This window comes from Brachyhypopomus gauderio, chromosome 7, assembly GCF_052324685.1.
Source record: "Brachyhypopomus gauderio isolate BG-103 chromosome 7, BGAUD_0.2, whole genome shotgun sequence".
NCBI classification, from domain to species: Eukaryota; Metazoa; Chordata; class Actinopteri; order Gymnotiformes; family Hypopomidae; genus Brachyhypopomus; species Brachyhypopomus gauderio.
Window position 1 is genome coordinate 29,541,858 of NC_135217.1, and position 24,859 is coordinate 29,566,716.

General features: G+C 49.5%; 1 protein-coding gene and 1 long non-coding RNA gene across 5 annotated transcripts in view; one reads left to right on the forward strand and one right to left on the reverse strand.

Annotated features, from left to right (window-relative positions):
• Window positions 1-24,859, forward strand: part of oxr1a (oxidation resistance 1a) — a 135,048-nt gene that overhangs the window by 70,788 nt on the left and 39,401 nt on the right. For 3 of the 4 annotated variants that reach the window (XM_077013070.1, XM_077013073.1, XM_077013071.1), the window contains exon 3: window positions 292-485. In XM_077013070.1, the coding sequence (XP_076869185.1) occupies window positions 292-485 (194 nt within the window). Of the gene's footprint in view, window positions 1-291; window positions 486-23,847; window positions 24,187-24,859 lie in introns of those variants that run through there. The other variant, XM_077013072.1, reaches the window with a different exon arrangement.
• The window catches only part of LOC143519525 (uncharacterized), a 40,953-nt gene continuing 24,470 nt past the window's right edge, over window positions 8,377-24,859 (reverse strand). Inside the window, exons 3-4 of the long non-coding RNA XR_013132460.1 lie at window positions 11,095-11,209; window positions 8,377-9,447 (exon numbers count right to left, since the gene is read on the reverse strand). This is a non-coding gene — a long non-coding RNA (uncharacterized LOC143519525). The remainder of the gene's footprint in view (window positions 9,448-11,094; window positions 11,210-24,859) is intronic.

A 24,859-nucleotide genomic window follows, 5' to 3' on the forward strand; every position in this document is an offset into this window, starting at 1 on the left:
ACAGACTGAGCTGAGTTCTCTACCCCTCCTCCACACAGACTGAGCTGAGTTCTCTACCCCTCCCCCACACAGACTGAGCTGGGTTCTCTACCTCTCCCCCACACAGACTGAGCTGGGTTCTCTACCCCTCGCCTACACAGACTGAGCTGAGTTTCTCTGCCACTTCCTGCCTTCCTACCCCCCTACCACAGGCTGAGCTGGGTTATCTGCCCCTCCCCCACAGAGACTGAGCTGAGTTCTCTGCTCCTCCCCCACACAGACTGAGCTGAGTTCTCTGCCCCTCCCCCACAGGCTACAGAAGAAGTCGGAAACGGTGGATATCAGCTCGCAGGGCTTTGCCGCCGGACTATTCCCAGGCCTGTCTATCAACCGGTCCTCGCCACCCGTTGCCAGGACAACCACATTCGAGGTGCAGGAAAACAACACGGCCAACTCCCAACGTCGCAGCCCCCGGTGCGGTGAACTGAGGCGGGGCTACACCATAGGTAAACGAGCTGTATGTTACGCATATCATGGGCGTTTGTGTGGGGGTGACTTTGTATGCACGTGTGTGATTGTGTACACGTCTTGAGGGCCTGTGGCATGGATGTGTTTGTGTGTTCACGTGGGAAGGTTGTCATTGTTCACCTGACTGGCCATGAGGCCCTGACACTCTGACCCCAACGCTGCAAGCCAACCTCTTATTCGCTCTTCCTCTGGCACCTCACGTTCTTCATCAGTGCCCTGGCTCACACTGGCCCCTGTAGGCCTCTCCACTCTGGCAGTGCCTGCTGGGCACGAGTGCTGTCTTCATCTCATCTAGTATGAATAGTATTAGAAAAGGCCCCATAGGATCAAGGCAGACAGTGAGTGACAACCCCAGTCATCACCAGCCGTCCTGCAACAGAACTGCCTTACCCATCCACATCAGAACATCCATGTGCAGTGAATTCCTATACGCATCACTGTATCACTTAGTGTCACTGTATGACTGCACATCACAGTGATGCTACACAATACGATGAAAACGTGCAACATGCGATAACGGTGTTCTCAGCACTACCGCAATGATATGACTTGTGAAGAATTAACAAACATATAAGCGTGCATATTATATATGCAGTTCCTACATCTCTCTGCTTTAACAGGTACACTGCTGCCGTGCGAAAAAAAAACACTTCTGTTGAGCAAATTGCACATGAATACCCAACCAATTAACATAACATCCATGTAAGGAGACATTTTAACTATAAATTAAAAGTTGAATATCTCCTTGAAAATCATTTCTTCTCAACTCAATATAATGAGTGTGGAATGTGCAGGAAAACAGGAGGAAGCGAGTCTGCAGTGTGTCTCTGTACCTCACCACACACACCGTTTTCCTCTCCTCCCATAACACCCCATGCTGTTAAATATACCCAGTTCCCTGTTTTGAATTTTGACTGAGAGACGTGTGATTGGAGGAAGCAGAAGAGGTCCAGAGACTCCGTCAGCTCCGTGCAGGTGGGGTGAGATGGGTGGTGCTGGGGGAGGTGCTAATGATTAGCACGTTGTCCCAGTATTGATGATTAGCACGTTGCCCCAGTATTGATGATTAGCACGTTGTCCCAGTATTGATGATTAGCACGTTGCCCCAGTACTGATGATTAGCACGTTGCCCCAGTACTGATGATTAGCACGTTGCCCCAGTACTGATGATTAGCACGTTGTCCCAGTATTGATGATTAGCACATTGTCCCAGTATTGATGATTAGCACGTTGCCCCAGTACTGATGATTAGCACGTTGCCCCAGTACTGATGATTAGCACGTTGCCCCAGTACTGATGATTAGCACGTTGTCCCAGTACTGATGATTAGCACGTTGTCCCAGTATTGATGATTAGCACGTTGCCCCAGTACTGATGATTAGCACGTTGTCCCAAGTCAAGTCAAGTCAAATTTATTTACCGTATTTTCTGGACTATAGACCGCACCTCAATATAAGCTGCACCTCAATATAAGCCGTTTTTTTTTTATGGAAAATGTTGTATAAGCTGCACCGGGCTAAAAGCCGCATATATCTACTGAACTGAATACATTTCACTGAACTAATCAGTTTCTGAACGGTTCCTGTAGCATTTCATGTGAGACAGATTTGACTTTCAGACGGTGTTGTGCCCAATTCCGATTCCCTTCGCTTATCCGCACATAAAGACGCTACAGATTATATTGTCGATTTACGTTTTTATGCATAAATAAGAGCTATACATTAATTATCCATCACAGCAAACGGCATGGCAATATCTATGACCAAAGCCACACTGGCTCAAGGGTGTTAATTATTTAAAATAAAAAACACACTGGCTGTACCGAAGTTCACCTCTGACCACATGACTTCGCAGTATTACAGCAGTATTATGTCTAAATATCTAGTTAGGACAAAACTAGAGTGCTCAATTAACTAAGTTATAATCACTGTAACACCCGAATATCATCCGTAGCGTCTTTATGCGTGTGCAAACAATGGGAGTCAGATTCTGCCGGGGAGTCGGAATTTGGCACAACACATGTTGGTTTGATTAACTTTCTGCTCCGCCCCCTGACGGGAGAAGAAAAGCGTACAGAGAAGCCGCACCTCATTATAAGCCGCGGGGAATCCTGGGGAAAAAAATAGCGGCTTATAGTTCGGAAAATACGGTATATAACGCTTTTTACAACACACGTTGTCACAAAGCAGTTTTACAATTGTAGAGGTCCAGATCCCTAATGAGCAAACCAGAGGCAACAGTGGCAAAAACTCCCTATGATGGTAGGGATTAGGAAGAAACCTCGGGAGGACCAAGACTCAAAAGGGAACCCATCCTCCATTGGGCGGCCCGCTAGCAGAAGTCCGTATTTGTAGTCCAAATATTCTATACTTATAGAAGTAGTTTTAGTTCCAGGCCAAGAAGGCATAGTCCCTTCAATGCGGATGGTGAGCCTCAGGTAGGAACGTCAGTAGCATCAGTACGTCCTCTTGCGGTAATGGCACATCCAACCCCGGCATCAGCACATCCACCGGCAAACCAGACCATCTCCTAGATGCTTGTATGGAATCATTTTAGGTAGAGGCATGCAAAAAAGGTTGAGTATGTGGACATCAATTTAATCAACCATTTATTTAAACATACATATCTCACATGCCAGTGATGAGCATGTGGCTCCGGCAGGCTAATCTATAGCAGCATAACTAAAGGGAGGGGTTCAGAGGTGACCACAGTCATGAGGGCTCACTGAGACATTGCTTTCCAGTCAAGTCCTTGTCACAACTAGAATGATTCCATGACACGGCTGGATGACAGCATCAACATCTCCAGAAGTTTACCAGATTACCAGAAGTCTCCACGTCTGGGGGCCCCCGTGCCCCCCACCTCGGGTATATTAACTGAAGGCTTGATTAAAGAGGTGAGTCTTAAGTCTAGATTTAAAGATTGGACTGATGATTGGCACATTGCCCCAGTACTAATGATTAGCACATTGCTCCAGTACTAATGATTAGCACATTGCCCCAGTACTAATGATTAGCACATTGCCCCAGTACTAATGATTAGCACATTGCCCCAGTACTAATGATTAGCACATTGCCCCAGTACTAATGATTGCTCCAGTACTGATTATTGGCATGTTGCTCCAGTTCTAATGGGGGAAAGGGACAAAGCCCAAACATGCTGATGCAGGCACACAGGGGATGAGCTGTGCTACAGGATTGGTTCTGTCTTAAGTGAGCACGTTGAGCTCACCTGGTACAGCAAGAATAGCAAAGATACATAAGTTTGTACTCTTTCTAGGTAGAACTGCAGGGAAAATGGCAAAAACAATCATATTCACATTTTCAAAGGGATGTATCAATCCCATCACACTTGGATGATGCAGTGCATGGCTAAGTTCAAAATATAATAACTATATGCTGTATTCTGCATAATTGTCCATGTAGTAGTATGCAATACAGAATCCAGTTTGCAACAAATGCAGTCAGTTCACAGTGCATGAAGGTTGCACCCACTTGTGAAAGATTTTCCTCCACCGTTGCTCACATATTGGAATATTTGGCCAGAGTAGTATGTCACCCAGGTACCTTTTGCCATTTGGTTTTTGTTGCATACCGCATACTATCGTGAAAAGGTTTTGTTAGCCCATATTTCGCTCACTTTTTAGTTTAGTTGGATGACAGAGGGCCAGCAGAAGGGGCAGTATTCACTCACATCAGTCGTCACGCCAGACCAATGTAAATGCATCATCAAAGGTTACATTAATTAACATGAATCCATTTTTTGTGGCGTGTCGGAGTTATCGCGACTCGTGCTTTAGGGATTATGTTCATTGTAGTTTTTTCTATGAAGAAATTCCTGTTCACTTCTTGGTGCGGGTGGAAAGCTGACTGTGACGGGGTAATACCCCCCCACACATCTGGAGTCCGGTTACCGTCTTTACTCAGTGGTCCAGGAAGAACGAGCTGCCTCCCTTCCGTCTTGGAGCGTTTAATTGGCTCGATAACGGACCGTTGCTGTCTGGGTGCGGCATTCCGAGTCTATACTCCCTGATTTTACTGGACGTCCACTAGGAGGTGTGCGAGGAAGACGGATACTGACGTAGAAGGGACGGAAGCAGACAGAACATATGGTTGCAAATGGCTGCTTCGCTGTCTCCCGCCATTGTTAAGTAGATTCATATTGCATTCATATTAAGTGCTCTAGTGCCATTTGGCTCAAGCAATGTTAAATTAGTTGCATAACATTACCCTGTAATAATACTGCTGAATTATACACGTCTTACTCTGTAGTGACTATGGGGGTTTGACAGAAATGCTGAAAGCCAAAGTTGGAAGAGTGCAGTCTGACTCTCTCACTCCGAGCACACGTCCCTCTAAAGCCTGGTTTATACTCGACGCGCCGCGAGCGGCGCGAGGGTCCGCGCGGCGAAAATGACGTAATCGCGGTGGCTCCGCCCGTGCGCGAGGGCCTCGCGCGCTGTCGCGGCGCGAGGTCGTGCACCTCCCGAATTTTGTAACTTCGCGCGCGCGCCGCGCTTCAGCGCGATGGACAAAGTCATGTTTGCCGGGTTCATACACCTATACAAGGTGGAATTAATGCACTTGTACGTCACTTTAAAGGTCCATTTCAATATTTCCCAGCACGTTAAACTTAATTAAGTTAAATATTTATACATATACTCGAAATGAATCGAAATAATTCGCTTTTTTATCACATTAGTTTATGGTTGTTTATTTTCAAAACGCCCAATCTTAACGTCTTCACGTTCTCTCATGTGTCGCCCTGGAATTACAAGAGGCTCGTATTTGTTAACGTATCGTTTCGGACAACACTGCAAAGCCATATTTACGTTTGATGCCTGATGTGTATATATACGGTCTCTGGTCAGGTAAAAATGTTCTTTCCCCGTTTTTGCAGGGGTTTTTTATTCTCCACTGCCACCTATCGCCACCTATCGTTTCGGAGAACACTGCAGCGACGCTCGCGACGTTCGCGACGTTCGCGAAAGTATAAACGCCTACACCGCTCGCGCAGGGTCGCGCGAGGTGGGCGGAGCCGCGCGCTACGGTCGCTCGCGAAAGTATAAACCAGGCTTAATTGGAGGAGAGCACTAATTTATTCGCATCGGATGCTGCCGGCACCGTGCTGTGCCCCCTCCTGGCTCTGAGACAGCGCCACCTCTAAAGCGGTCCAGCCTACTCCATCTGCTGCATTTTAATGCCGGGCCCTGGTGCGGGCTGCCAGGCCACGCCCATCTCAAGGGAACGCTGGTCGCAGTGCTTTCATTGGGCCTCTATTGTTCGGGGTTGTTTTGTTGTTATTGCTGTTTTATTGAAGATAATTTTCAGATGCGTTGTGCGAACGATTAAGGACTCTGTGCTTGTTGTGGCTTGACAGTATTGGGGAGAGTTGGACGGACTTGGAGTGAGATTCGATCATTGGGGGGGTGTAAAATGGACACAAATTAAGAATTATCGATCGCCAGTGGTTGGCGAAATAGTAACTCATGGAATCATAGATGTAGATCAGAGATAAATAAATTTTTCGGCGTGAGAAATCGGATGTGTGGCGTGTGAGCATGTGAAGACAATCAAATGCGACTTGGCAACCCTGGTGTTATACATGTATGAGTAGTTAGACATGCAGTTCAAAGCAACATGGACAATGTTTTTTCCACATTTAAGTGACGGTGAGTTAAAAATCGAGCGCCTACGTCCATGTGTATAGAAAATGTAGCAAAATGGTTGGAGCATGACACACTTAGAGTGGTATAAGAGCCTGATAAATCAGAGGCAAAGGACTCCAACTTCAATATCTTGCTTTTACGGATTATTTTTTTTTAAAAACAAACACTCACCTGAAGCTTATGCAATGGCGCCTGCTGTGTAAACAGTGGCTGTTCGACTGGAGGGCAGGCGGTGTTCTCTCCAGGCTGGAGGGCAGGCGGTGTTCTCTCCAGGCTGGAAGCGTGAGGCGGGAGGAGGTCGGCAGGCAGCGTGCGAACCTCTGGGGTGCGCCGCCGGGCCGCAGGAAGACAGGCCCCTGACGGAGGAGAGACGGGAGCAGAAAGACAGGACTGGGACTTGTGGGATGGTTTCTGCCTGGCGCTCGCTCAAAGCTCTCTTTTCTGTATTTTGCAAAAGTCGGAAGGTTTATGTAAGAGGTTCGCAGTCTGGGGTGTCAGTAGACAGCTTTCAGTCCTGACATCACAACGCATAATTTCACACGTGGATTCTATAGCAGCGTTCATATGATTATAAGTGGAGTATTGGTCTGCAAAATAGACCAATAGACCACTTATGTTTCATGAAGTTTTCATGTAGATGTGAAGTGATGAAGGGATATTGGATGTATTCAGGGAGGGTCCATTCAGGCAGCAGTAGAGGCAGTATGGTATAGTATGGTAGAGTATGGTAGAGTAGAGCCTGTGTGGCAGGTGTGCTCAGACAGGACTGCAGGGTTGGTGGCTACCTCCCTGACAGGCCCCTGACAGCTCCTGCAGGGCAGACTCTAGCACCTGGCTTCGGCATAAGGCTCCAAAGGCAGGAAATTAGCGGCTGTGTTGATGAACGCAGAGAAGGTACAGCTCCTCGTCACAGTGCTTCAGGCATTGTGCAGGGCGCATTTGACGTCATGGCACGACACTTTGGGGCCGCAGTCTATAATCCATAATTCTAAGATTTCATTAAGATTAAAGGCCTGCATTAGCATTGCTGGGATTCTGTCGTTGATTGGTAATGTCTGCAGTTGTTCTGTGAAACCAAACTCATCTTCGTTTCAGAAGCTCATCACTTAGAGAGGGTTTGTTATTATTATTTGTGTCTTAGTCTGAGTGATGGAGGAATCTTGCCAGTAACCATTGCAGTAACCACCCACGAGTAGGGCACGGTGATCAGTGTGTGTGTGTGTCACTGATGTTATTTATTCACCATGAACCCCCTCATAAGCATCTCACAAACACCCCTGAATTTCATAATTTCTTTAAGTTCATAAACATATAACAGTATTAACACCTTCATAAATTGACCATCAAAACTGAGAAGATTAATTGGGACACCACCCTGATTAGCAGGGAAAATTTATTCATTTTCATTTTTATTTCATTAATGAATGTTAATTCAGTCTCAACTCATAAAAGTCAGATGTTCAACAACATGATTATGTCTCGACTCCCTGGAATTAGAATACGACTCTTGAATCACAAGCAGTGCATCTAAGCACACGTGTATTGATCAGTGATAAAGGAAAATGCATAAAGGAAATTGAGGAATATGTAAATAATGACTAGAAGTATCAAAACCGTTAACATGGAGCTATAGACAAACCGTTTAAAACCAACCCAAACAAGATTCACGGTGAGCCGAGCAAACTTGGTACTTATCAGATGTGTGAAAGCATTTGTGTTATCCAGTTCTAAGGCATTGACGTACAGAATCATTACCGATGCCAAATGATAACGTACGAGATGGCGGCCTTAGACTTTTGCAGTGTCATACAAATCAAACAGTCTGGACGGATAATGGAGACTTCCATTTCTACTGCTGGTTCGCCCGCCTGCATGCTTGATGATTGACACGTCTTGTGCCGCTAGATGTGATTCCTGAAGTTGCCAGAACCAGCTGGTCTGATGTGTAGGTCCATTCCAGAAGGTAACAGGACTGGTTCCATAGGCCGACTCCCAAATCTGATTAAACACTGGCCGCACAACAAAACTTCAGTCTTTTTCGAGTTTGCTTTCATCTCAAGTAGGCCTACAGGTCACAATAAAGTGATCATCTGACACTTAGAAAGATCTTGGAGAGGGCTTGGTTTCTTGGAACAAATAAAACATTTTAGTTTCTGTGTGTGTAAGCTTTATTTTTCTTTTTCAGACCCAGGCACAAACTTAATTGCATTTTAAAAAATATAAATATATACCTCAACTCTATATTCCCTAAAAATATCAACACTTTCAAGGTTCATGCATATTTAATACTCTTTGTTTTAACAATAGGGAGGAAATTCCTTTAGGGCATTCTAAGGTGGTTCACCACGAGCTTCATTAAACAGAATAAAACAATCCTACATTTCAGAAGCTATTTCATACCTCATGGTCTTTGAATGAATGTTACAAGTAGTACGCTACAGTGGTTACATCATCACTATTTCTTTTCCTACTTTCGTGAAGTTACAGACTAGTACATTTAACATAATTTGTCTAATTGTTTCATTTAGGATTTCTAGTAATCACAATTAGACGTAGTTAACAATTTTGTTTATGATAAGCATGACATAAGCAACATGTAAAGAAGATAATTATGATAAACAATAATGAACAAGAAATAAAGAGAATAAAAGAAAGGGCCTTAGTCCTTGGGATGTGCGAAGAAAATTGTTGTTGTCTTGGTAAAATGGAGTCTGATAGAATTTGGTCATAGCTCCAGAAGTATAAACATGCTAAGAGAAGGTTCCTCTATCGCATTTTTGATACTTAGGATATCCTGAAAAAACGAGAAGAACATCACGTGCTTAGACAGGGTGGCAAGCCCTGAATTAGTGCCATATTGTGGTTGCAAACACCTCCTTCACGATCTTCTGCACCAGCTTTCACTACCTGCCCTGCGCCTGTGTCTGCACATCACCGAAGCTCTTTCCACCTCCCATTTCCACATCTCCTTCAGGTTTCTGCCCAGATCTCCGAGCGTGGCACAGCCGAGTTACGTGGGCCCGATTCATCGCCGTAACGGGACCGAGAAGGTCAGAGCGTGTGTCCTGAGATGAAGTTGTAGGAGGAGCCGTGGTTGGAGGTTCAGTAAGGTGCAGGGGTTCGAGGCCCGGTAATAGGAGGCTCCAGGGGTCGGAGATAGAGGAGGGTGGAGGCGCTGTAGACAGAGGAACAGTCTTGGACGCCAGCAACAGCTGGGCGGTGGAGCGATGTCCTGTCAGGGGGGAGCACACTACGACTTTGGACTTTGGCACCTTTGGAAAGGAGGAGAAGAGAGGCTCAGGAGCCTAATAAGAGAGACTGAAAGAGTGAACTGTATGTTCATCACCCATAACTGCATGGATTCTGATAAGGCCTGTACTAAATGACATACGCGAGAACTTCCTCTTCAGGACTGCATATGCTCTACATTTCCTCCTGTACTTTCCCTCCTCTGGCCATGGTTAAGAAAAGCAAATTAGCACTCTTATACTGGGCATGTTTACATACAGCAGGGGTCCTCACAGCTTGACCCTGTGATCTCATTCTCTGAGTTATCACTCCCGTTATACTGTTTCATTGTATCTTGCTTGGGGGGGGGGGGAGCAAGCACCCACCAGCCCGCCTGGCTGATTCCAGCTAGCAGCGACTGAGTAGATCTTGTGGACCACACGGTTCTGGCCTTCTCTCAGGGCGACCGGGCTTGAGATTTCACCCGGGGGACAAAGTAGTGGCGGCCGCAGCCGTGAAACGGATCCATCGCATGGGCGAGCACCTGAGAGGTTTGGGGAGGCTTGTGTTCCTGCGTAAAGTGGGGCTTAAGTGCTCGTGACCCTCTAATGCCATTGGATCTGGTGATACATGCACCACGCAGTAGAACCTGTGAATACCAATCAGGGCAGCCGCCGCCCCTCTCCCCACCCCCCTGTAGTGCCGCAGCCAATGAGAACATCGGCAGGAGAAGGACAACTCCCCCTCAGAAAAATGATTGACAGCCACTTGTGTTGGTACAGGAGTGTTTGTCACTGGAAAGAGGTGTCATCCTTCATTCGGGGGGGCAGTGGATCCGTAATGACACGTCATCCTCTGTTCAGGCAACGATCATTAAATTGGATAACTGGAAAAATGTATGGAATCAGAAAGAACCTTGCTCAGCAGGGAGCTCCATTCGGTCCAGAGCTCCCGAAGCTTTAGCTCCCTGACATCCCTAGCTGCTGCGTTAACTCCCTGATGGATGATGTGGTCAAAAACTGCTGCCTGTTTGAGGTGTTCTTCCCTACAGATGAGACCCATCAGATCTCTGTGTGTACGTCTAATAGGAGGTTCCATCTCAGACCTGTGGGGGTGTGAATCTATCACACAGGCAGGAACAGTAAAGGACCACTAAGCAGGGCGAAGGTCAGGCTTATGACGCCCATTCGGAGATGACCCGAGGCTCTCCCAGACCCGGCGGGGAGGTTTCTAATGGCTTTGAGGGCTCATCGCGTATCAGTGCTGGGCCCTGAGCGCTAGCCTCGTTAAGATCAACATATCTGTGCAGATTAAGGGAATACCTCACCCAGAACAGCTTGTTTTGTTGACACTAAATAAAAATGGGTAGAGATTGGTTAGCTCGATGTTGGCCCAGCACTAACGGGGGGTATTTCTGGCATCTCTGTGCACTTTGTTCCAGCTCTGAGTTATGTATTTTAATTCCCTTCCCTTTTTTTGGGGGGGGGGGGGGCAGTGGGATTGCGTAAATCTTAGTTTTGCCGAGTCATAATTTTTGCTAACATTCACAAATACACTGAAGTTGTAGTTTGGTGTTTCTCAGCCTGGGGTGCGGAGGGTTTTCACCCTCGACGGAGCCGTAAGGCATTCTTAACAGCAGCGTCCAGAAGGGAGTCGGTCACTCATCAGCAGGTCTTACATCCTGCCCGTACCCAGCAGGGTCCAGCCTACGGGCCTCCAGCGCCACCATATGACAGACCCGTCCGGGCTTCACACTGAGACCAGCAGCCTCGGGTGAAGACGCAACGCAGCGGTCCGCTCTTCTCTCTGCAGGAAGAAACCCGTCACACACACACACACACACACACCTCATTCTTTAGCTCCTCCGTGTCCATGGTACTATAAAAGTGCAAACTACTCCAAGTGCGTGTGTGTGCGCGTGTGTGTGTGTGTGTGTGTGTGTGTGTGTGTGTGTGTGTGTGTGTGTGTGTGTGTGTGTGTGCTCGTATGCGTTTGCGCTCATGGGTGTGCGCACGTGTGCGTACGCACGCAAACGTCTGCGTGTGTGTTCGTTCGGATCAATTCTGCAACAACCCGTTGTATGTAAAGGCTGACCTTCAGGATCAATGTGCCCTGTAAACAGAAGGGAGCAGGCTGCACCAGGACAGGCATGACCTTTCACCCCTGCCCTGCAAGCAGTCACACTGTTGTGACATTGCTGTAGCGTTTCAGCGCACCGTCAATTCTCTTTCTCTTGTTTTGTCAGTCTGCATTTTCATCCTCCCTCAAACGTTACAGTTTCATATAAAATAAATCAGTACATTTTAACTGAATATATGGTTAAATCACAAAGCAGCTCTCCAGCATTGTAATGGTGTGTGAAGCTAGGATGGCTGGTCCTGTGTGAAGATGACGCATTTCTCCTTTGCAAGATGCTGACTGAAATATTACTGAAGACGGCCATGACTGGAGATGATTCATACCAGGTCTGGAGAGACGTCATCCGTCAGCGTCCTCCCTGTGGGGGAGGGGGACTTGGGTCTTGTCACACGTGGCAACATTATTTTTTTTTAAGTGACCCAGATACATCTAAAGATATTTATCAGTGCCAACATGCTCCCTGCATCAAAGTGGACATTGTTGGAAAACTTTGTTTTGTCTTACCAAATGGCTCGTTTATACGGGTACCAACATTTGCATGTAACTATTCTAAATACTAATTACATGGAAAACCATTGGCCAGCAGAAAATGATAAGCTAACAAGACCTTGATATTATTTGGTTCAAAATCAACCAAAAGTATTTATACCTCGTATACTATCCGCACACTGTGAGTCATCTAAACACCCACAGAATCCTGATCTTGAGTGTCTTTAGCCCTATCCGGACGGGATTAGTTTTTCAGGGGGACGTCTGTGAAAAATATTTCACCCTTGTACTCAGTGATAAAACTCTTGCATCCGCACAGCAATTGAAAAAACAGGAGGACCCGTGAGTTTTTGGCTTTCTCGGTCACATGACATCGCCTTGTCACGTGATAGCATGTTTAATAATGTCACACTGCCAACTCTGATGATTCCTTTTTAACTTTTAACTTTACTACTGTTCAGTTCAGCATTTAAGATCTCCGTTTAAGTTAAGCTATTTTGTTAAACCAATACAGAAAACACATTATAAAAAATCGCTAATGAATGTAAATAGCTAAATAAATCCGTTAAATAAAATAAAATAAATCCATTAAAAAATCCAGTAAATCCATTTTCGCTCGCCGCTGTCTTTACGTGGATCTCCGTGAAAACGCGCGCCCAACGTGTAACTACGGTGCGTGGCAGTGGACATATAGCTGTTTTATTAAACGCGAGGTGATGTCTGCATGTATAAACTCAGACATGTGGATCCGGACGGGACTAAAATTACCAGACGACCACGGAGTACAGCGAAAAACAGTAGGTAATTCCGCCTGTAATTTTCTCTGAGGACGTCTGAGAAAAACACGGACATGCTCGTTCCGGACGGGATTAAAATCACAGAGGACCCCCCGTAAAAGAGAAAATTACCCCAGGACCCCCTGAGAAACTAATCCCGTCCGGATAGGGCTTTACTTTGGTCGGAATACTCCATGCAGTAAAAAATATCTTTTTCACTTGGCTCATCTTGCAACCTTCTGTGATATCAGTATCGCAAAGACCAATATCGTGATGAGCGATATGTATTGCACAGGCATATTACGAGTTCACTTTTTCATGTAGGTAGTACTAAACCCTGATGATTGCAGAGACGGAGGGCTTGCAAATTAGGCCTTAGGTATCTTTGAGTCTTGTCACCAATAAAAGCTCCGTTGATTAGTCACTGTGTCCACCCACCTTGTTGTGTTCTTCACCCTCTTTCACCAGCCCAACACATCCCATATTCTCTGGGCAGCAGAGCTACATGTCTCTGAGATTCACGGCGTGGTTCATGGGCGAGAATGCAAACAGTTTGCTTTCCTGGCTGTGGCTCTGAATTCAAGCCTGGATTTACAGCCATGTGCTCACAGAGGGACACGTAAGGCCAGATTTATCGCCCTGGGCCTATAATTAAGGCAACTGGTGCTCTCTCCCTCTCTGTCTTTCTATCCATCTCTCTCTCTTGCTTTTTATCTATCTTACTCTGTCTGGTCCAATATCTCTCTCACACTCTTGCTCTCTGTCTCTCTCTCACCTACACACACACTCACATGCACTCCAGGGTTCCACTCAACGCGTTCAATTTATAAATGCCAGGGCACGGTTCCTCCTTACGGACCGGACGACGCTCTCCTCCCCGCTGTGCACCGGTGCAGCGATTGATCGCGGGGATCTTAAGTATAAGAGTAAGCGGTTTCCTCCGGCGTCTCTTCGCCAATCTATCGATCGCTCCTCCGCTCCCAGGGAAACCACAGACGTTGGAGTTTCGGCCCGGGCTCGTGGTGTGTGCGTGTGCGCCCCACAGGCCTGTTCCGGCTCACGCATGTCGCTGAACTCCTTGTCCTGTTGTCCTGCTCTCTGGGCCATCCCAGTCAGTACATTCTCCTTCACAGTCAATTCCAACAGGGGCAACAGTGTATCGGGAATTGATACAATGTCGTGGGCGGACTGTTAATTTCATTGGGTTGATTGTGTTAACTGTACTCTTGAAACATACATTTAGTCTTTTTTTAAATGCACCTCAGTTGACATGATAGTTGACACCCAAGTAGCATTCGTACACCTTTAAATGACAATCCACCAGAAGATTGATGAAGGAACCTGGCAACCAGAAAACGACCAAATGAACTCTCATCTTTTAATACATCCCCTTTCTCCTTTAGTACTGTGTTACCATACACACCTTAGTTGCATCATATTATCACAAAGCCAGTGAGGCAAAATAACTACGATATCATCTAAACATTGGGCATTCCTTCCCAAATCACTGACTCTGAACATTTATTACATATTTCGAAGCAATATTCTCCCAAATGAAGAGCTATTTTTGCACGATCAAGTTTTTTCCAAACTCTTGCTCATTATGCAGTGAGTGGTTGTAATATCGCCGTGTCCTCCGGCTGTGTAACATCCAAAACGCGCAAGGCATTTTCCACTCTGTAGTGGCGACACAAACGTCTTGTGAAATCAGTGCAGGAATGATATGAAAGAAGCCTCCTGAGGAGAAGTTATGTCACCCAAACACCCAGCAAATCTACACTGAAGCCGTACATGAGGCCCTAAAACTGAACCAAATCCAGTAGGAGACAAATCATTGTGTAGGCTAAGTAGACTCCTTCTGAAAACACGTTCAAACTGTTTTTATACATTTTCAGCTGAACAGGGACAGGAAGAAGAGAGTATGTTCTGGCGTCTTAATCGGCAGAACGGATCTGAAAGTTCTGCCCTTCCGTCATACTCTGCTGCCGTTTTTAATTTCGCCCTCATTTTCCCCATTAGCTGGTGGCAAACCTTCCTCACCCGCCTTATCCACCTGTCGCCCCCATCTCAAGGCACCTGTCAATTCTCCTTTCTCTCCGCAGCGGACAAATGAAAGCAGACAGCCGTTTGGCCATTACGATTCACGCACCGTGGCTTAACATAATGGTGAAATATATGACCGTGTCTGTCAGCAAAGAGAAAGCAATTAAACCGCCCCCCCCAGCAGAGGATAATGACTCGACAGCAGATGAATTGGGTTTATTTTGTATGTCACCTGTGTACCCTACCCCAAACAACCTTCCAAACTGCACACACACACACACACACACACACACACACACACACAGTCCTCCACACAGGATCCTCTGCCCACAATGAGGGGAACGCCCACTAATATACCCAGGAACCTGATGGAAGTGTGTGCTTGTGTGTGTTGGTCGTAGCTCCATGCTACCTAATCCCAGGCCAGGGGGAAGTAAGTGTCTCTTCACAAGAGTTCAGCTTCAGGACCTCCAATGTGCTCAAACCTTTTTTTTTGGGGGGGGGGGTCCAGTTCCTCCCAACAATTAATATGCAGTGTATCACATGTCAACCCCCATAGCACCTGGGGATCGTAGTCCCTTTAGTATTAACATTAATAGCTCCAAAATGCTTCATGAAGCATTTTCTGTCCCCCAAATAAATAATCCTAAACTGGCAAATTGTACTTGTTTATGGATATCACAGTTAATTGCCTAAAAACCCACTTAAAATTATATGTCCAGATATGGTCTTCACACCGGTCTATATGGACCGTCTCTCACCACGTGTCTGAAGTGGTGTCTGGTGCCCTCACAGGAGGGCTGTGGTGGTGAGCGAGTGACCCTGTTAAAGGACTATGTGAGCTGCAGGTCCCCCAGGTTGTGCCACAGAGGAGACGGCGATGAATGAGGTGGTCTGGGAGACGACCTCTCGGGGAGACGGTGGGGCAGAGTTTCTGTGGCACTAGGGGGGGATGGTTGGCAAACCCTTCATAAGTGAGATCACTGTACAGTGAGCGGGACAGCAGGTGATAAAGTGAAACAGGCACTTTTGCAAAGGCTGCAAGACCTTACGCCGGTGTTCTGCGGGACTTCACAGTGCCGTTCTACGGGACCGTGTGCTGCCTCTCTGCTGGGCCTCGTGCTGGCTTCACAGGACGGCATGCCTCCGCTCTGCGGGACCAGGCGCCTCCGCTCTGCGGGACCACGGCATGCGGGGCATGATCGCCAAGGGGGCAGGCATACGAGCGTCCGGGTGCCATAGTGGCTGTAAAAGCCCAGCTCCAGGCATGGCTCCGGAAACGGGCCCTGTCACAGCAACAGAAAGGCAGCGAGAGACTGGGGGAGGGGATATTCTGATACAGAACCTAACACAATCAGTGTGTGTGTGTGTGTGGGGGGGGGGGGGGGTGGGGTTATCTGCTAGAAATAGCTCAGTGACTCTGATGCGATTATCTTTGTTCTGGGATTTTCTCTCCGTCACCCCTCCCACTCCCCACTCCTCTGAGCTTCTCTTTCTGTCTGTCTACACAGAAGAGTATGTTTTGTTTGTCCTCCTCCCTGTCTACTCCTTCTTTCCTCTCTCTCTCTTTTTACTCCGGCAAATATCACCAGATGCCTGGTAGTGTGTCCCCGGGAGCCGGGCTAGGGCTGCCCACCGCTCTGGGCACGTGTGATCCACAGCCCCCTAGTAATCACTAGTGTGTGTGTGTGTGTGTGTTCTAGCTGCACAGATGGGTTAAAAGCGGAGGACAAATTTGCGATTGCGGTGAAAAAATCACAATTGACAAAATACGGCACATTTACATTTACATTATATACATTAGTGTGGCGACAGCAGTAAGGCGTCGTTCCTGTCCACAGCCCTCACAGCAGACTACCCATGATGGCTCCACTGCAATTTCATTGGCCGAGGCCGTCACGGGGCTTTTGGGTAATTGTGGTCCCTGCCTTTCCAGCCTAACAGCCACTGGGGTCAATTGGCCAGATGATGGAAATGGTGTGTGATTAAAACCACTCGGGCCATGTCCCCTGGGCCCAGGCAGAGGCGTGGAGGTGTGCCATACTGCAGTGCCCCTTTGCTGGAGCACCACTCCTCCCTATGGGCGTGGCCAACAATCTGCGTCATTCTAACGTGTCCTCACACAAGCCCCTAGCCTGTGGGCGGGTGGCGAAGGTGGGCGGTGTCCGCCCCGTTTTGGAGGGAGTCGCCATAAACGTTCACACCCCTTCCTCCGTGATCGCTCCAGCCCCCGCACCTTCCGTGCCTTTCGCCTCATGAATATTCATGTGTTGCCGCTGCGGCTTGGACAGCATAATCATGTGTTAGACGCGGCTGTCAAGGCGCGGGGAGTGAAAGCAGCACTTTCCCAATGAGGCAGCCCGATCTGGGCTATTATATGACTGCTCACTTTACACCTGAGACACACAGCTCGCGCTTCTCTAACAGTCAGCAGCACCCCCAACACCCCAGCACCACTGTGCCCCGGGGGAGTGTCCGAGAGGGGTTTTCTCAGCATGCCAACAGGACAGACACAGACTTCCCCGGGGGCCATACTCCAGCCTACCCCCACCCCCCCTTTCACTTCACTTAATGCTGCATTAAAAGTCCTCCTAAGATTTACTAATGCCTGTATCTTGTTGTGATGGGAACATGAGTTGTGTTCTCTGTACAGTGCGTAGGCGCCGGGCCCAGCGCGCTCTAGTTAGTCGGCCCGGTGGACTGTGAAAGGGTCGCCACGAGGGGCAAACACTGGCTGCTATGTGTTGTTAGGTTCACAACCACCACCACCATGACCCGTGTGTGTGTGTGTGTGTGTGTGTGTGTGTGTGTGTGTGTGTGTGTGCGCGTAGCATGCTTCTCGATCACACTCCATGTGTTTGCGTGTATGTGTGAACCGTGTTTCTTGATTATGTAATGTTTGCATGCATATGTGTGTGTGTGTGTGTGTGTGTGTGTTGTTCCTGCTGGGATGAACATGAAATCCTTCCTCCCCAGAGGATTAGGTGTGGTGTGTAAGTGAGGCTGGCAGTGTGTGACTGCAGCAACAGAATCCCCCAACACCACGACCCTCCTCTCCCCCAACACCACGACCCTCCTCTCCCCCAACACCAGGGCCCTCCTCTCCCCAACACCAGGGCCCTCCTCTCCCCAACACCAGGGCCCTCCTCTCCCCAACACCAGGGCCCTCCTCTCCCCAACACCAGGGTCCTCCTCTCCCCCAACACCAGGGCCCTCCTCTCCCCCAACACCACGGCCCTCCTCTCCCCCAACACCACGGCCCTCCTCTCCCCCAACACCACGGCCCTCCTCTCCCCCAACACCACGGCCCTCCTCTCCCCCAACACCAGGGTCCTCCTCTCCCCCAACACCAGGGTCCTCCTCTCCCCCAACACCAGGGCCCTCCTCTCCCCCAACACCAGGGCCCTCCTCTCCCCAACACCAGGGCCCTCCTCTCCCCAACACCACGGCCCTCCTCTCCCCAACACCAGGGTCCTCCTCTCCCCAACACCACGGCCCTCCTCTCCCCCAACACCACGGTCCTCCTCTCCCCAACACCACGGCCCTCCTCTCCCCCAACACCACGGCCCTCCTCTCCCCAACACCAGGGTCCTCCTCTCCCCCAACACCAGGGTCCTCCTCTCCCCAACACCAGGGCCCTCCTCTCCCCCAACACCACGGCCCTCCTCTCCCCCAACACCACGGCCCTCCTCTCCCCAACACCAGGGTCCTCCTCTCCCCCAACACCAGGGTCCTCCTCTCCCCCAACACCACGGCCCTCCTCTCCCCCAACACCAGGGTCCTCCTCTCCCCAACACCACGGCCCTCCTCTCCCCAACACCACGGTCCTCCTCTCCCCCAACACCAGGGTCCTCCTCTCCCCCAACACCAGGGTCCTCCTCTCCCCAACACCAGGGCCCTCCTCTCCCCCAACACCACGGCCCTCCTCTCCCCCAACACCACGGCCCTCCTCTCCCCAACACCACGGCCCTCCTCTCCCCAACACCAGGGCCCTCCTCTCCCCCAACACCAGGGCCCTCCTCTCCCCCAACACCAGGGCCCTCTTCTCCCCAACACCAGGGCCCTCCTCTCCCCCACACCAGGGCCCTCCTCTCCCCCAACACCACGGCCCTCCTCTCCCCCAACACCACGGCCCTCCTCTCCCCAACACCAGGGCCCTCCTCTCCCCAACACCAGGGCCCTCCTCTCCCCCAACACCAGGGTCCTCCTCTCCCCCAACACCAGGGCCCTCCTCTCCCCAACACCAGGGCCCTCCTCTCCCCCAACACCAGGGTCCTCCTCTCCCCCAACACCAGGGCCCTCCTCTCCCCAACACCACGGCCCTCCTCTCCCCCAACACCAGGGCCCTCCTCTCCCCCAACACCAGGGTCCTCCTCTCCCCCAACACCAGGGTCCTCCTCTCCCCCAACACCAGGGCCCTCCTCTCCCCCAACACCAGGGTCCTCCTCTCCCCCAACACCAGGGTCCTCCTCTCCCCCAACACCAGGGTCCTCCTCTCCCCCAACACCACGGCCCTCCTCTCCCCCAACACCAGGGTCCTCCTCTCCCCCAACACCAGGGCCCTCCTCTCCCCCAACACCAGGGTCCTCCTCTCCCCAACACCAGGGTCCTCCTCTCCCCAACACCAGGGCCCTCCTCTCCCCCAACACCAGGGTCCTCCTCTCCCCAACACCAGGGCCCTCCTCTCCCCAACACCAGGGCCCTCCTCTCCCCCAACACCAGGGCCCTCCTCCCCCCAACACCAGGGCCCTCCTCTCCCCCAACACCAGGGCCCTCCTCTCCCCAACACCAGGGTCCTCCTCTCCCCCAACACCAGGGCCCTCTTCTCCCCCAACACCAGGGTCCTCCTCTCCCCAACACCAGGGCCCTCCTCTCCCCAACACCACGGCCCTCCTCTCCCCAACACCAAGGTCCTCCTCTCCCCCAACACCAGGGTCCTCCTCTCCCCAACACCAGGGCCCTCCTCTCCCCCAACACCAGGGCCCTCCTTTCCCCAACACCAGGGCCCTCCTCTCCCCCAACACCACGACCCTCCTCTCCCCCAACACCACGACCCTCCTCTCCCCCAACACCACGGCCCTCCTTTCCCCCAACACCAGGGTCCTCCTCTCCCCAACACCAGGGTCCTCCTCTCCCCAACACCAGGGCCCTCCTCTCCCCAACACCACGGCCCTCCTCTCCCCCAACACCAGGGCCCTCCTCTCCCCAACACCAGGGCCCTCCTCTCCCCAACACCAGGGCCCTCCTCTCCCCCAACACCAGGGCCCTCCTCTCCCCCAACACCAGGGCCCTCCTCTCCCCCAACACCAGGGCCCTCCTCTCCCCCAACACCAGGGTCCTCCTCTCCCCCAACACCAGGGCCCTCCTCTCCCCAACACCACGGCCCTCCTCTCCCCAACACCAGGGCCCTCCTCCCCCCAACACCAGGGCCCTCCTCTCCCCAACACCAGGGCCCTCCTCTCCCCAACACCAGGGCCCTCCTCCCCCCAACACCAGGGCCCTCCTCTCCCCAACACCAGGGCCCTCCTCTCCCCCAACACCAGGGCCCTCCTCTCCCCAACACCAGGGTCCTCCTCTCCCCCAACACCACGGCCCTCCTCTCCCCCAACACCAGGGCCCTCCTCTCCCCAACACCACGGCCCTCCTCTCCCCAACACCAGGGCCCTCCTCTCCCCCAACACCAGGGCCCTCCTCTCCCCAACACCAGGGTCCTCCTCTCCCCCAACACCAGGGCCCTCCTCTCCCCCAACACCAGGGCCCTCCTCTCCCCAACACCACGGCCCTCCTCTCCCCAACACCAGGGCCCTCCTCCCCCCAACACCAGGGCCCTCCTCTCCCCAACACCAGGGCCCTCCTCTCCCCAACACCAGGGCCCTCCTCCCCCCAACACCACGGCCCTCCTCTCCCCCAACACCAGGGCCCTCCTCTCCCCCAACACCAGGGTCCTCCTCTCCCCCAACACCAGGGCCCTCCTCTCCCCCAACACCAGGGCCCTCCTCCCCCCAACACCTCACCCCCAGTAAAACTGTGTCCCCTTCTGAACAGAGAGTCCTATTAAACATTCTCATTTAACATGTCCATTAAAAATGTGTCAGCTGTGTAGCTGATATCACGAACCGTTCCCCGTCCTGGGTTACTACTGTAACACTGAAGTACAGTGATTCTGCTAATGACAGCATTTCGTATTTCAGTGATTAAATTCTTATGACTATATCACAATACTAGATCAGCGCAAATAATTCTTAATTTTATACCCCATAGTTCCCCATTGGATTATCCATCCAGTACATTAAAGAGCACAATGCACAAACCACGTAATGCTCATTTATCCAGCTATTTATCCAGCTATTTGCTGCACATGACGAATGAATTATACTCAGTTGGACTTTAGTTAGAGATTCGGTTAACACGCAATGGACGGAGTGAGAGGAGAGCATCATGGGAAAGATGTGGTATTTGGGATTGACGGGAGACGTTTTGCTGTTGTCTCCCTGCGCTATTAAGGCTGGTTTTATTTCCTCGTCTCTGGAATGAGCAGAGAGGATCTTGCACCAGTTCAGACTGAGCCTTAATTACAACCGGGCTGGTCCAGGACCCCTAATCAATGGCCATTTAAGATCTGATGTGGGTCTCGGTGTCCCTGTGCATGGGCAGGTTTACGGTGAATGTTTACCTCTTTTCCTCTCTTTCCTCTCACTCTCTCTTCCTCTATTTTTCACCCCATTATCCTCCCCCACAGACATGACAGTGTTCCTTGAGTCCACCATGTAATAGATGACTTGATTGCCACGCTGGGTGACATTTATATGCGGGTGTGCACCAGATAAAAGCCCAGCGTGGTCCATCACACAGCCTTAGTGGCCTTTAAAAACGCGTGTAATTCTCCCATTAGAATTAATGAAGTTTAATTAGAATTGTGAAGTCACAATGAAGACAAAAACCACAGAGCTTTTAAGCCCCGCCTCCACCAGCCATATTTAGGCTCCAAGTCAGGCCTTCCTGGACCTCCTGTTGTTCCAGCAGAATATTTTTGGTTGCCGCTTGATCGATACCAAGCTCCCGTCATGGGTTTTCTACACTTGTTTTCTAACATCTTATCATGTTGGCCTCAGACTCTGTGTTAATCCATCGGCCCAGTGCTTCTACAATGATAATGAGCTCCAAGTGGTGATTCTCAGCAGTTGTTTTTTTAATACCTGCCATGTTGGCATTAATCTCGACAATAGTTTCCTGGCCAAGTCACTAATTACTGAAAAGGTACAGCAGCCTCCACTGTAATAGCTGCAAGTGTGTTTATTAATACAGAGTATAGTAGCTGTCTTGATTTATGATGTTGAGGTGTTAAAGACAACTGAACTTGCTCGTGGCTATTTGCTCTAAACTATGGTTCTCGAGTCTGCCCGCAATAATGGAACTCACCAGCAGAGGGGGAGGTGTCTGTGTGGCGTGATTGTTGGGACGGGTTCAATTCTGCAGGAAATGCATGGGATGTAATTAACTTGATAAATGTAAAAAAAAAAATGTCTTAGCAAGCAGCAGTTGCTCACGTTTTATGAGATGAGAGCTGTAGAATGGCCTTTTCACTGATTAGACATTCTCCAAGCCGTAAGTGGGTTGAAATATTATTGTGACTCTGAATGTGTTGAAATTATTCCATTCCATATCTCTTCCATATCGTGTGTGTATAAAGTATTTGGTTCCTGCATTGGCGATGGGCTTATGCTTTAACTGCAAAAATGACAATTTCTTACAATTTCTTCTTCTCTGGACTACATGACTTTCTCCCTGATACAACGTGCCATGGCACACTGGCGATTACATATTTAGATAAAGTTTTGCTCATGTCAGCTCCATTTGTTGAGAGAGAATGCTGATTGGTGCACGGCTTTATGTCCTCTGGAACAACCCAAACAGCCTGTCAAGCCCTGGAGGAGTCTGCCCTGACAGCCTTTGTGGGCCTGGAACATTCTGCCCAAACAGCCTGTCTGATCCCAGAACAGTCTTCCCAACAGCCTTCCCAGGCCTGTAACAATCTGCCCAAACAGTCTGTATGATCCCAGAACAGTCTGTCCAACAACCTTCCCGTGCCTGGAACAACTAGCCCAAGGTGAATTAAGACATTCCAAACTTATTTTTAAACACATTGAAAGTTTTTTTTTCCCCCCACCAAGTGTAAATATTGACAAAGCCACATAAAGCAGCCTGCCTGTACCTGGAGCAGACTGCCTGGACCTGGAGCAGACTGCCTGGACCTGGAGCAGACTGCCTGGGTCTAGAGTACCCCGCCGGTGTCAGGATGCCCCTGGTAACATGTGGCCATCATGGTTTTATTTTTCATCTTTTCCTGAGGCTAGAAATTCACCACACTATAGTTATACTGTGATTTTTGTTCTTTTTCTGTTTGTTTGGTTGGTTTAGTTATTTTTTTGTTGTTGTTGTTTTCTTTCATTAGTGTTGAAAGCATGCTGCATGAAGCCTATTCTATTATTTTTCCCATATCAATTTTCTCCAATATCATTCCTTATGAATAACGCATGTGGCTCTATTCCTTCCACTACATAAACCCGGTCCCCAGTTATTAAACACTGCTCTGCTCCACTGACTGTGTTTTACCCCCTTCATGCCTCTGATCTGACGACACCCGGAGGTTTCCGCGGGTGGGGCCACTCGGGTGTACTTTAGATAGCAGCAACATGGTGTTAGACACACGGTTTTGCAATGATTGCAAGACAATTTAGTTGTCTGACCCCTTAATTGTGATGTGCGATTGAGATGCAGAAAAAAGGCTTATGAACACGAATCTTGCGACGTGCCAAGAAGTTGTTAAAGCCGCGGCGAATTATAGTCATTGGGTTCGTTAATAAAAACAAAATATGGAGTGTATGAAACTATATTACACTAATAAAAATAACTTTAGTGTCCTGATTGAGTAGGCAACATGCAGTTGACTGGATTTTTACGACTACTACGACACACTGCGCAGTTTTGCACTGAAGGGGTTAGTTCAGCTGCTGACGCCGGGGGGGGGAGAGAAAGTTTTGTAGTTGTTGGTGTCTGTTTCGGTTCCTAGTTCAACGTGCTGATATTTCGCCATATTACACCAACTCGCGCTTATATCGGTCACTGAGGCGATGTCGTCGTGATATTGACGACGTTTATTCGGTTAGCCGACCGAATAATCGATTTGAGAGCGACTGAACATGGACTACATTCTGTCGCTGACGGGCGGCGGTGCGCGAGCTCTCCGTGACGCGGTTTCTAACAGAATCTGGCCCGCAGCTGCACGCGACGCCGTCCTGTCATTGCAGCCCACCGGTGCTGGGACGCACCACGCAGGTTTGACACGGCAAAATGTTCTTAATTAGATCTCATAAGCTTTAACATATTGATGTCGGATGCACAGGACTGAGACATTCCAGACTTTTGTCAAGCACACTGCAGTTTCCTTTATCAAATGTAGATGTTGACAGGGTGACGTGGCTGTACACGGTTAGCCGTACAAAGGTACAAAGTGGCACTAAACTAACTGGGGCGTTTGTGTGGTATTGCATATATATGCATATGTATATGATGCATATATGGTGGGATCTTCATAGGGGTGTGAGGAAAGTTTGCTGGTAGCAAAAGTATATTGACCCACAGCATGGTGGCTGCGAACTTATAGGGGTGCAGGATGTCTGGTAAAGTACAGCACGGAGAGAGAAATACTCTACATGCACATGCCATCTAACACTGACGGGAGTGTCCTCGCCAATTTGGAAAATAACATTTTGAGATTACTGACTGCTACGGTATACCCTCCTCCGCCTGAGCGTTTGTCACTTGATAGGCCCAATGGTTGCATGAAAAAATGATCGCAATGTTGCCACTCGCTTGATGAGTATGCATGTGGGCCCGACCATTAGATGCGCACGTAAACATTTACTTTGACAGCGCGGGTTGTAAAAGGCGCTATATACACAAAATCGACTTTTTGAACCTTTTAAATAATAACGTTTCCCTGTAAACG